The sequence below is a fragment of the Aristolochia californica genome, unplaced genomic scaffold (genome assembly GCF_029961685.1).
Source record: "Aristolochia californica isolate CCGP_79_NKW_82.1479 unplaced genomic scaffold, dmAriCali1.0.hap1 SCAF_5, whole genome shotgun sequence".
In the NCBI taxonomy this organism is placed as follows: Eukaryota; Viridiplantae; Streptophyta; class Magnoliopsida; order Piperales; family Aristolochiaceae; genus Aristolochia; species Aristolochia californica.
Window position 1 is genome coordinate 1,361,364 of NW_027182214.1, and position 10,722 is coordinate 1,372,085.

General features: G+C 38.1%; 1 protein-coding gene across 1 annotated transcript; it reads right to left on the reverse strand.

Annotated features, from left to right (window-relative positions):
• Positions 1-4,740: 4,740 nt before the first annotated feature.
• Positions 4,741-7,406, reverse strand: LOC137966301 (cytochrome P450 714C2-like). The gene is made up of 5 exons (XM_068812882.1): positions 7,118-7,406; positions 6,401-6,627; positions 5,736-5,977; positions 5,289-5,652; positions 4,741-5,166 (listed from the first exon to the last, which is right to left on the reverse strand). Exons 1-5 carry the CDS (start codon positions 7,404-7,406, stop codon positions 4,741-4,743), a joined length of 1,548 nt encoding a protein of 515 aa, XP_068668983.1.
• Between the last annotated feature and the right edge of the window lie 3,316 nt (positions 7,407-10,722).

The following is a 10,722-nucleotide window of genomic DNA, read 5'->3' on the forward strand; positions in this document are numbered from 1 at the left end:
CAAAGACTTAGGTTTGGGGGTGTGATAGATGCCAGATTCTGACATGAGAACTAGGTTAATTATAATTGAATAACCCTTATAATTGTGTTATAGGTGGTTATTTATCGGTTTTCACTTGAAACGTGCATTTATTGAATTTGACATTAATCATTGCTTATATTGCATATTTTCTCTCCTGAATGATATTTCATTCCTTTTAGGGTTTATTTCTTCTTGAAATGATTTTTATGGATTTAATTATGGAATTTCAGGAGAATTTTGGTGGAGAAGGAAATATTTACCAAAATACCCTTAGTAAAAGGGAGGTGATTTTTTAGGGCAAATAGTATTAAAATGAGAGCCCGTCAACGGAAACAGGGGGGCCGTTGACCGAAAAGAAGAGAGAAACAGGGGAGGCCACCGACCGTTCGGAGGGGAGACCCGAGAGGGCTCCCTCCGAACGGCGTTCGTCACCGTCGTCCACCACCATCCGGCAACCGAGAACAGACCCGAGGAGAGCTCGAGAGAGTCTCCGTCGCGGTGAGTTCGACGCTGCCATTCTCTGCTCGCCAGGTCGAGAGGTGACCCGAGAGGGCTCCTCCAGCGCCGATTCCGCATTCCGACCATCCTCCGGCGTCGATTACCCATTTCCGACCATTTCCGAAGCTATTTCGACTCTGACTGAGACTTGAGAGAGCCGGTCAGAGGATTTTGGCTCCATTCCGTCGTTCGTCGATCGTCACCTCCGTCCGTCGGCTTCTATCCTTCTTCGTCGGCATCGTTTCTACCTCCGACCACTCGCTCTTGCTACCTGAAGCCATCAATTTTGGGAAATTGTAGCACCCGTGAGAATGAGTCTACTGCCCGAGCGAGAGGTAGGAGAAGGGGAGTAATCCGTCATTTTTTGAATTTAATTTTTCTATATTTTGAACTTAGGTTTTGAATGTTTATTAAATGTGATTTGATAATTAATGTTTATTGAATATTTTTTTTCCGATATTTGATTAAATTAAATAGTTAGGGTAGGATTATAATTTAGGTTGGATTTTGGTATTTTAATCCGATTTCTGTCTTTCACTCTATGCGCCTGAGAGGGGCTAGACGCAAGGATTGAGAAATCGGATCCGTGGTTACGTGGCGCTCGAGAGAGGCACGAATCACAGTAAAATCCAGAGTTGATAATTTTAGTATCATCACAATAGGAAATTGATTATCTGCATTCTATTGTAATCCAATCTCTGTCATTAACTCTAGGCGCCCGAGAGGGGCTAGACGCAAGGATTGAGAATCCGGATTCGTGGTTACGTGGCGCTCGAGAGAGGCACGTATCATGGTAAAATCCAGAGTTGATGTTTTCTATTGTAGAAGTAGTTAACCAGATGATGGTTTGATAATTTAGGATATAATTAGTGTTTAGTTTAGATTAATTCATCATATTTGGTTTGGCTAATTGACTGAAGAATGCACAAAATTCAGTCCTCCCTGTGGATATGACCCTCGCTTCCCGTTAGATTACATGAACGATTCGTACGCTTGTGAGGTATAAAAACCGATGTAATTAAATTTTACATCATCGAGCGCCAGCTATGCGTTGCTATTTTTGGAAGTTGTCGTTGTCGATGTTTGGCTTAAGTCTCAGTGATATCTCTTATTTTGGAAAGGTTCTGTTTCGATTTCGTCATCGAGATTTCTCTGTGGGATCCTCCGTCCGAATGCTGTTACTATTCAGAAAGGAAAATTTCCTTGTTTTGAGCCGTTCGTTGGAGGAAGAAAATGATTAAATATTTTCTAAGTTAAAAAATATTATTTTAGCGCCTAAGTTCAGAAAGGTTAATTGATCACAATCCTGATTCGCCCGAGTCAACTCAGCACGCTCGAGTCAAGCCAGCGTTGAGTTAACCCAACCAACCACTTTTCTGTTTCAGACTGAGTCAAGTCGGACCAACCCGGACCAGGTCAACTCGGGTCCAGGTCAACCTGACGCTTACTTCTTAATTTCTGCCTCGATATGCATGCCCAAGATTTCGGCGCAACTCAGTAATTTTTTTTATCTGGCTGGATTATTATTTTTGAAGAATTGATAGATTATTCCTTGGTCAACATATTATTTGGTCTAGATATGTGCATTGGATTATTTCATGGGTAATATTACAAGGATTATTTTGGGTTGTGTTAAGTGGGCCCAAGACAAGCCCATTTAAGTTGCTGCTATTGTGTCTATTTTGATGAGATAGTATTATTGAAGAAGAGGTAGCCTCATACCATTATTTATTGTCATCCCCGTTAAAAAAAGAATCAAATTTATTATTGGTTGGGAGTCCATGATGAAGAAACTTCATCCCCGTCAAAAAAAGAATCAAATTTTTTTTGGTTGGGAGTCCATAATGGAGGAATTTCATCCTCGTCGAAAAAAGAATCAAATTTATTTTTGGTTGGGAGTCCATGACGAATGAACTTCATCCCTATAAAAAAAAGAATCAATTTTTTTTTTAGTTGGGAGTCTATGACGGAGGAATTTCATCCCCGTAAAAAAAAGAATCAAATTTATTTGTGGTTGGGAGTCCATGACAGAGGAACTTCATCCCCATAAAAAATATCAAAATTTTTATGGTTGAGAAACTTACTGTTATATTTATGTTACTACCCCCATTAATATCATATATTACTCTACCACTTGAGAGTCGTTGTCCTGTGGAGGGACACGGTGGTGGAGGTGGACACTTCAGAGCAATGTCTTAGCGGCTAGGAGTGATTTATTCTCACTAATATTATACCAGCTGGGCCTCATGAAGAAGAGCACCAGCGTGAGGGGGAGTGTTGGAAGATGAAGGCATATTATACAAGAAAAATTTTATACATCATTTGCAGCAAGTTGCGAGTTCATGTTATTCTCTCGCCCCCAGCTTGAGGGGGAGTGTTGGAAGACAAGGCCCAATCCCACACGACCAAGGAAGACTCACATATTGAAGTGTATTAGAAGATGAGCCCAAACCCATAAGACCAAGGAAGACCCATGCATCCAAAAGAGATTGAAGATGGGGTCAAGGCCCACAGATCAAGGATAAGGCCCATAGGCCCACATACATTGATGGCAGGATGGTAAATAAAGAGTCATCTCATAGAGATGGTATTGATGTAATTAAGCTAAAGTTCTAGGGTTAAAATCCTAAACCCTAAACCCTAAGTTCAGGGGTATTATTGTAATATTTTAGTTTCATAAATCTATAAATAGAGCTTCAGGGGGAGGGTTAGAAATAATCAATTTTATAACCCTTCTTCCTCCAGTTTTTTCCCAATGAGTTTCTCTCCCTTTTTCTCCATGAGCTAAATTCATGAAGTTCTGAAAATCAACACACGCCTAATTAGAGAGTGTGGAGGCTACCTTATTGTGTGTCCATTCCCTAAAGGATTTGCAGTGGTTGTGTGTAAATGTGTTTCTGGGAGAAAGGTTCGAGGTGATTAGATTTCTAGGGATTGTACTTTAAAATTACAACTATATTTTTACTCATGTATAATTTTCATTTGTTGAGACATTCCCAAGTAAAAGTGAAAAATGTTAGCAAACAAAATCTTCGATTTACTGTGGGGTCAAAGTCTTTTATGCGTATCAAAAAAGAAATGGTATGTATTATAATTGAAGTATATTTTATTTTCAAATGTACAACTAATGTAATATATTTAAATGTACGTGTCCTTCCATATCTGTGTGGTACAAATTGCTCTGATATTGAGCAATTTTAGAATACTCACCAGTCTCAGTACAGGTGGACTGGTGGTTTTGAAGAACAATATATAAGTGAAATTATATTATTAATTTTTTTAAAATAATACGTTTATTATAAGCAAAAAAAATTATAAATGTCTTGTGTTATTTTTCATAGGAAGTGATGCATCGGTTGGTACAAGAGGTACAAGAGGCTGTTGACCTGGTTAATGAGAGTGTCATTGTTGGTCGGGTTCATGGAGCTAGGTCTGTTTACATTAAGGGGTTGGGTTTAGCTCAACCGCTAGTAGTCAGAATAGCCCGACCATCATCAGCTCAATCAACGGCACATATAGTGGATGATTTGTAGGAATCTAAAGAAGTGGTCTTAACTCAAAAGCAGCTAAAAAATGTACAATTTTTGAGTAAGGTGACTGAATGTTGTGCTGAGTATGGACATCGTGCTAAGGAACATGAACTTAAGAGGAAGAGCATAAAATAAAGATGCAATGGTTATTTTCAGCAGATACAAACTCAAAACAAGACACCCTAGATCCTCTCGCATATGGAGTATACTTTTTAATTATTTTTGTATGATTAATAATTTTTTATATTTTAATTTTGTTATAATTTTAAATATATTTTGGGATTGATTATACATATTTTGTTTATATATTTTTATTTAATTAATTATTTTATTTTGCAATGAATTTATTTATTAATTGGAAATTATATTTTTAAAAAATAAAAATCATATTAGAAATGATCACCCTTTGGCGACAAAATTTCTTATACTATTGTTTACTTATTTATTAGACAATAGAATAAGTAATTAGGTAATAAACCAAATAAAAAATAAATTTAGAATTTAGAAAATCATGAATACTATAAAAATATATTATCATACAAATAGAAGCTAAGAACAATGCCATTTTAATATATAACAAAGTCACTAAAAGAATATTATAAAAATCCTTAAAAAAAACACTTGAATCATTTTGATCTCAAACATATATTTAAATAAAATTTATCGAATTATTTTTTATACATAGTCAGGCTCACAACCTTTTCACAAGGAGATTAACTCCATTCCCAGGCTCTAAAAACATCTTGAAAGTGGGTGCATGGACATATCTGGGAGAGAGAGAAAATGCAAACTTAGAAAGGAGAAGAGACAAGACTACCTTCAGCTCTACCATGGCAAAGTTCAACCCCAAGCATGTCCGAATCCCTAAACCGAAAGGCATGTACACATATGGGTGCTCGCAAGCATTCGAAACCCCATCCTTGAACCTCTCTGGTCGGAACTCGTTCGCGTCCAGCCCCCAGATTTCTGGGTCTCGGTGCAACTCGGCAATGGAGATCCAAATGGTGAGGCCTTTGGGAACACAGATGCCTCCAAACACCATATCTTGAAAGGCCTCTCTAGCTACAAACGGTGCAGGAGGATACAGTCGCATACTTTCTTGAATCACCATTGTGAGCTGCAAGGCAAGACACCAACGTAAGATCATAATTAATATCACTGCAGCTTTTTTTACATAAAAAAAAATGAGTCTTTGGCTTCAGTAGAACAAAAAGTGATGTGAAGGAAAAGGCAGCTCACAGTCTTCATCCTCTTGATCATGCTGGCATCTGGATGTTGAGCTCCACAGACATCAACAATCTCTTGGCGAGCACGAGCTTGCCACTCTGGATTCAAAGCAAGTAGAAGCAAGGTCCATGTAGCAGCAATGGCGGTTGTCTCATGGCCGGCGAAGTAGATGTTCTTGCAATTGTCGACGACGAACCGGTCGGCCATGTGAGCTACCATGTTGTTAGACTTGGCCTCTTCAAGGATGGATTGTAACAGGTCTCGTTCGGATCTGGTAACAACTTCTTCTCTCCTTTCCTTCACCACTTTTAGTATCAAAGAGTTGATCTCCTTCTCTAACCTCCATGTGTTTCTGTTAGTCTTTGTGGGAAGATACCTTCAACACAAACAAGCATCACTTGTTAACGTTTAAAGATACAAGAAAACTCACTTTCAGTATCTAGGAGAAGTTTCACATACCTCAGGCCAGGGACCCCTCTATGTGTTGACATGGTGGTCTGCAATTTTCTGATCTTCTGGAATATGAATTGTCCTTTGAGATAGGAGCTCCCAAAGCAAGCCTTGGCAATAACATCAGCTGAAAGATTTCTCATGTCCTCATCAATTCTCATGTCTGTAATCCCCTTTTCCTCCATTTCAATCTTGCTCTCCCATGATTTCAAGAGTGGGATGGTTGACTCCACCATTAGATTCACCATGCCCTAACATTATTTTAGATGGATCAAATGTTGTTGTCTTATTGAAATTTTAGGAGTTTCATTTTGCAATTTTTTTCTTCTTCTTTTCATGGCCTTTATCAAGCTCTTGCTTGCCCTATGAAACTATTTTTGTTTCAAGAACATTAGTAAGCTCTGCACAGATGGAGGTGTTAGCCAAGTAGCCATCAAAACCCAAGTGACTTACTTGGTTTGGACCGGTTGGGTCAGTTTGGATTTAATAACACTAATGCATTGTACTAAAAGTGAAGCTAAATAAAAAAAAAATTATCATTTAGTAGGATCATCTGTGAGAAGAAGATTACAAAAAGCTCAGCATTTATTCTCTCACGGTTGAAATGAGTAGTTTAACCAACAAGAAAGAGGGGAAAAAAAAAAAAAACTAAAAGAATGGAGAAGTTAACGTACCTTAACCTTTTCCATAAAGAGCTCCGAGGAAATTAATTTCCTCTGGTGCGCCCATGCCAAACCATTGGAAGAAATGATTCCTTGCCCGAACATGGCCCTTGTATCTTTTTGATGATACGAGGGCCTACCCAAATCAAGGGACTTGTAAAGGTTCATCTCCTTCACAACTTCCGGTTGGCTCACATACATTACGGGCATACTTCCCAACGTGTATGTAAATATTGAACCTTCATGTATACAGAAGGAAAGATCAGAACGATAAACCTCAGTCTTGAACTATTCGAGTAAAAAGCCAAGCATTTAATGAACAAGAGTGGTAGGCTTAATCCACTACATGACTAACCTCAGTCTTGAACTATTCGAGTAAAAAGCCATACCTGATAAAGCATTTATGGAATTTACTAATACTTACTAGTGATTATTATCTTATCTCTAGAAATTAAGATAGGGCTTCGCCATGTCAAAACATGAACAAAATTGGAAGCAAAACCAACAAAATCTCTCCCTGTGGTTGTCTATCTTCATTCTTCTTACTTTTTATAGTTATGTACTGCAAGCCTACAAAGACTTATTGCAACTTCAAAGACTAAGTGGTGAAGAAAACAATAAAAATGAAGACGAGGGGTGTAGGCAACTTCAAGGACGAAACAATGAAGAAAACAGTAAAAAAACATGATTCAGAAAAGAAAAGAAGACGAGGGTGATGGAGTAACGTACCATAAAGCTCTTTCCACCGCTGAAAGTAAGGGAAGAGCCTCGAAATATACTGGTGATCCACCTTTCCACCGCTGCCTTCTTTCTCGTCCGTGGGAGTGGTTGCGGCCATCTGTTTCATCTCCTGGATGTTTCCCAACAGCAAGGAAGGCGGGGGACCTCGGATCCCTTGGCGCCGGAGCTTCTCCCGCATTCTCTCCGGCTTCCACCATAACTGGGTGTAAAGATACAGAAGAGTAGTCACAAAAGCCAGAAAGGCTAATGACAATACGAAACTGAAAGCTATCTCCATCTCTCTCTCTCTCTCTCTCTCTCTGAAAGCGCTCTTTCTCTATGAAAGCTCTCTCTGGGTTACGTCGACATGCCAATCACCATTTTATAACAGAAGTCTCCACGGACCTAAGAGTTTTAAAATGGTTTTTGAAGAAAACACGTTAAGGTTTTTAATGAAGTTTTTTATCTCCCAAAGTGGATGAACAGAAAGACACCTCCACCAAATCGAGAGGATACTGGATGCTTTTCAAAGGGTAATCAGTAATTGCTCATTAAATTACAAATTAATGAGAGAAAGATTGTAGGGGTCATATATGACCATTGGGTAGAAGTATTTCAGGAAGGTATTATAAGATAACTAACAAAAGTATTTTCCAAATTCGTAACTTCGATCTTATCTCTCAAGATCGAAACAAGTAGAATGAATAAAAGTAATATTAGGTTTCCATTTGCTTGCTCAAATCTTTCGGGTTGAATTTCAACTTCAAACGAGTACTCTCCTTCAGACTGCCACTGGTAAAGAAGTTTCTCTCTCTGATCAAATTTCTTTTCGAACTCTTCTCTTTCTCATCCTTTCTTTCTATTACTTTCTATCTTGTGAGTGTTTTTCTCCTTTTCTCCTGCTCAAAAAGTTTATTTTCTTCCTGTGGAGAAGGTATATGATGAATTTCAGGTCTAAATTTTCAAATTTGTCTTTCTTGTTATTTATAATGTTTAGAATTTCTCTCTCTCTCTCTCTCTTATCAACTGCTCAAGAGAATCATGTCTTATATTTGATTTTTTTTCTTTCGTTTGACCCGGACTCATGTGATCGACGTTGACTTAAACTATCAGGTGATTGAGTGACTTCACTGCTCAAGAGAATCAGGTCTTATATTTGATTATTTTGTTCTTTCCTTCGACTCTCACCCTGGTTTTTGCTTCAGTTCATCTGGGGGTTAGTGCACATGACTCAGGACATGATCTTCATGCGCATTACGCAGTTCATGTCCTGGTGTCGTTAGGGGGCGCCGAAATTCATGCCATATGTATGAATATACATGAATCAGGAGTTCATGTCCCAAGAGTAAACGGCGAAAAACGCTTTCCGCCCGATTTTGAGAATCATCTACATGACTCTCGCGCGGGGCTGTCTTTCGGGGCTCTCTCTGCCACACATCTCTCTGCCATTGCATTCCCGCAACCCTCTCTCATTCTCTGCTCCCTCTCTCGTCTCCATTCCCGCAACCCTCTCTCGTCTCCATTCCCGCAGCCCTCGCTCGTCTCCGTTCCCGCAGCCCTCTCTCATTCCCGCAACCCTCTCTCATTCTCTTCTCCCTCTCTTGTCTCCATTCCCGCAACCCTCTCTCGTCTCCATTCCCGCAACCCTCTCTCGTCTCCATTCCCGCAGAGCACGGGAGGTCGAGCTCTGTTGCATAGCTTCTCGGCCACCCTCTCTTCTCCCTCTCGGCGTACCGTCGGAGTGCCGCCTCTGTCGGCATTGCCCGCCGGCCGTCGCCTTTGCCTAGCCCGTCCCCGTCGCCATCGCCGTTGCCCGCTGGCTCACTGCAGAGGAAGTCGAAGATGTTTAATTTTTCCTAAGTTAGGAAAAATTAAACTATCTTCATAAAAATCATTAATTTATAATTTTTATTTATAAAATAATTATTTTTATTTATAAAATAATTATTTTGATTTTAAAATTACTATATTAAAATAGTGATTTAATATTCATAATTAAAATATTGTTAAAATAAATATTTGATAAATTATTTTGGCATAATTATCCGATTGCTATAGTTAATTAAACCAATGGTTTTAAATTTTGTGATAATATATTATTAATTAATAATACATAAAATAAATTATGTACAAATATATTGTGTGTTAAAGTTATGATTAGATCAATTTTTTCTCTTAAAATATTCATTTTTAGGTTAAAGTATATCATATTTTATTAATAAATTAATAACTTAACGTATTACTTTCGTTTTTTTATTTATAACGTTATTTATTTATTATTTGTAATTAATCATATACGTATTTCATTGGCTCATGTAATTACCATATTAATGCACAATAAAATATCTAATTCAATTAATAAATATATTAATATATTTAATTATACATTAAATAACTTATTCGTGTAGTAATAATGGTTGTTTTACCTAATTTGGGGTTTAAGGATTATGTTTTAATTAAGTGCACTGTAAAGGTTTAGAGATTCTCTTGTTTTTTATGTTTTTCTCATGTTGGGGCACTAACACTGGAAACTGTTTTCCAGTGCATATGAAGTCGTCAACACTAACACCAAGTGCGAAGATAATCTTCATGTACATGACTGACATGATCTTCATGTTGGACATGAACTTGATCTTCAAGAATCCATTTGGGGCACTAACCCCCCCCCATAGATGGTATCTTGGGATTCAGAGAAACTACTCTTATCGATTACAGAAACCCCTATACCCTCTGACTTCTGGAGGATTGTTTTCAAATGGAGGAGCTGATATAAGTTATTGGGCATCATCATTTCAATCAGAGATACGAATACTAAACATTAACATGGAGATCAATCTACAGGTTGGACCTTTAAATGTTTGAAATTTTAACTGGTTGGACTATGCTTCCAAAGCTTTTTCGATGAAGAAAGGATAGACAGGAGGAATAGACAATGGAGATGGTGTTGAAGGGTTATAGAAGCATCATATTATTCTTGTTCCTATCCCTTTTGCTGCCCCAACCTCCATTGTTATTATCAGAGGGTGAGGGAGTATCAAAGATCCTTCTTATGTTGATATGCTATTTGTTGTGAAACATGAGGCTATCACAATGAAATCTCTGGTATGATCAACGAAGAGTCAAAAACAAGGAAGAAGAACACAAAAGGTTTAACATGGTTCGGTGGTGTGCCTACATCCACAGGAGCGAGCGGCGCTAAATTCACTATATTAAAGTAGGGCTATATAATGTGTATTTATACTAACCCTACGTACAGAATAAAAGTACAAAAATACCCCCCTAACCTCACTATATGAGTCATATGCTTCAACAATCTCCACCTTGCGAATATCCACCCCTTAAGAAAAAAAAAAACATAACCTAGGACTCCACCTGGAACTATAGGTTGGGGCGTCTCCCATCTAGCAACTGGAGACATTAATCAAGTTCAAACAATGCTTAAACTTATCTGTAGTAACAAACTTTGTTAACATGTCTGCAACATTTTCAGAAGTGTGAACTTTTTCAAGCAGTAAATCACATGATGAAACCAATTCCCTGATCCTGTGAAACCTCACATCTATGTGCTTAGTCCTCACAGGAAACACCTGGTTCTTTGATAAATAAATTGCACT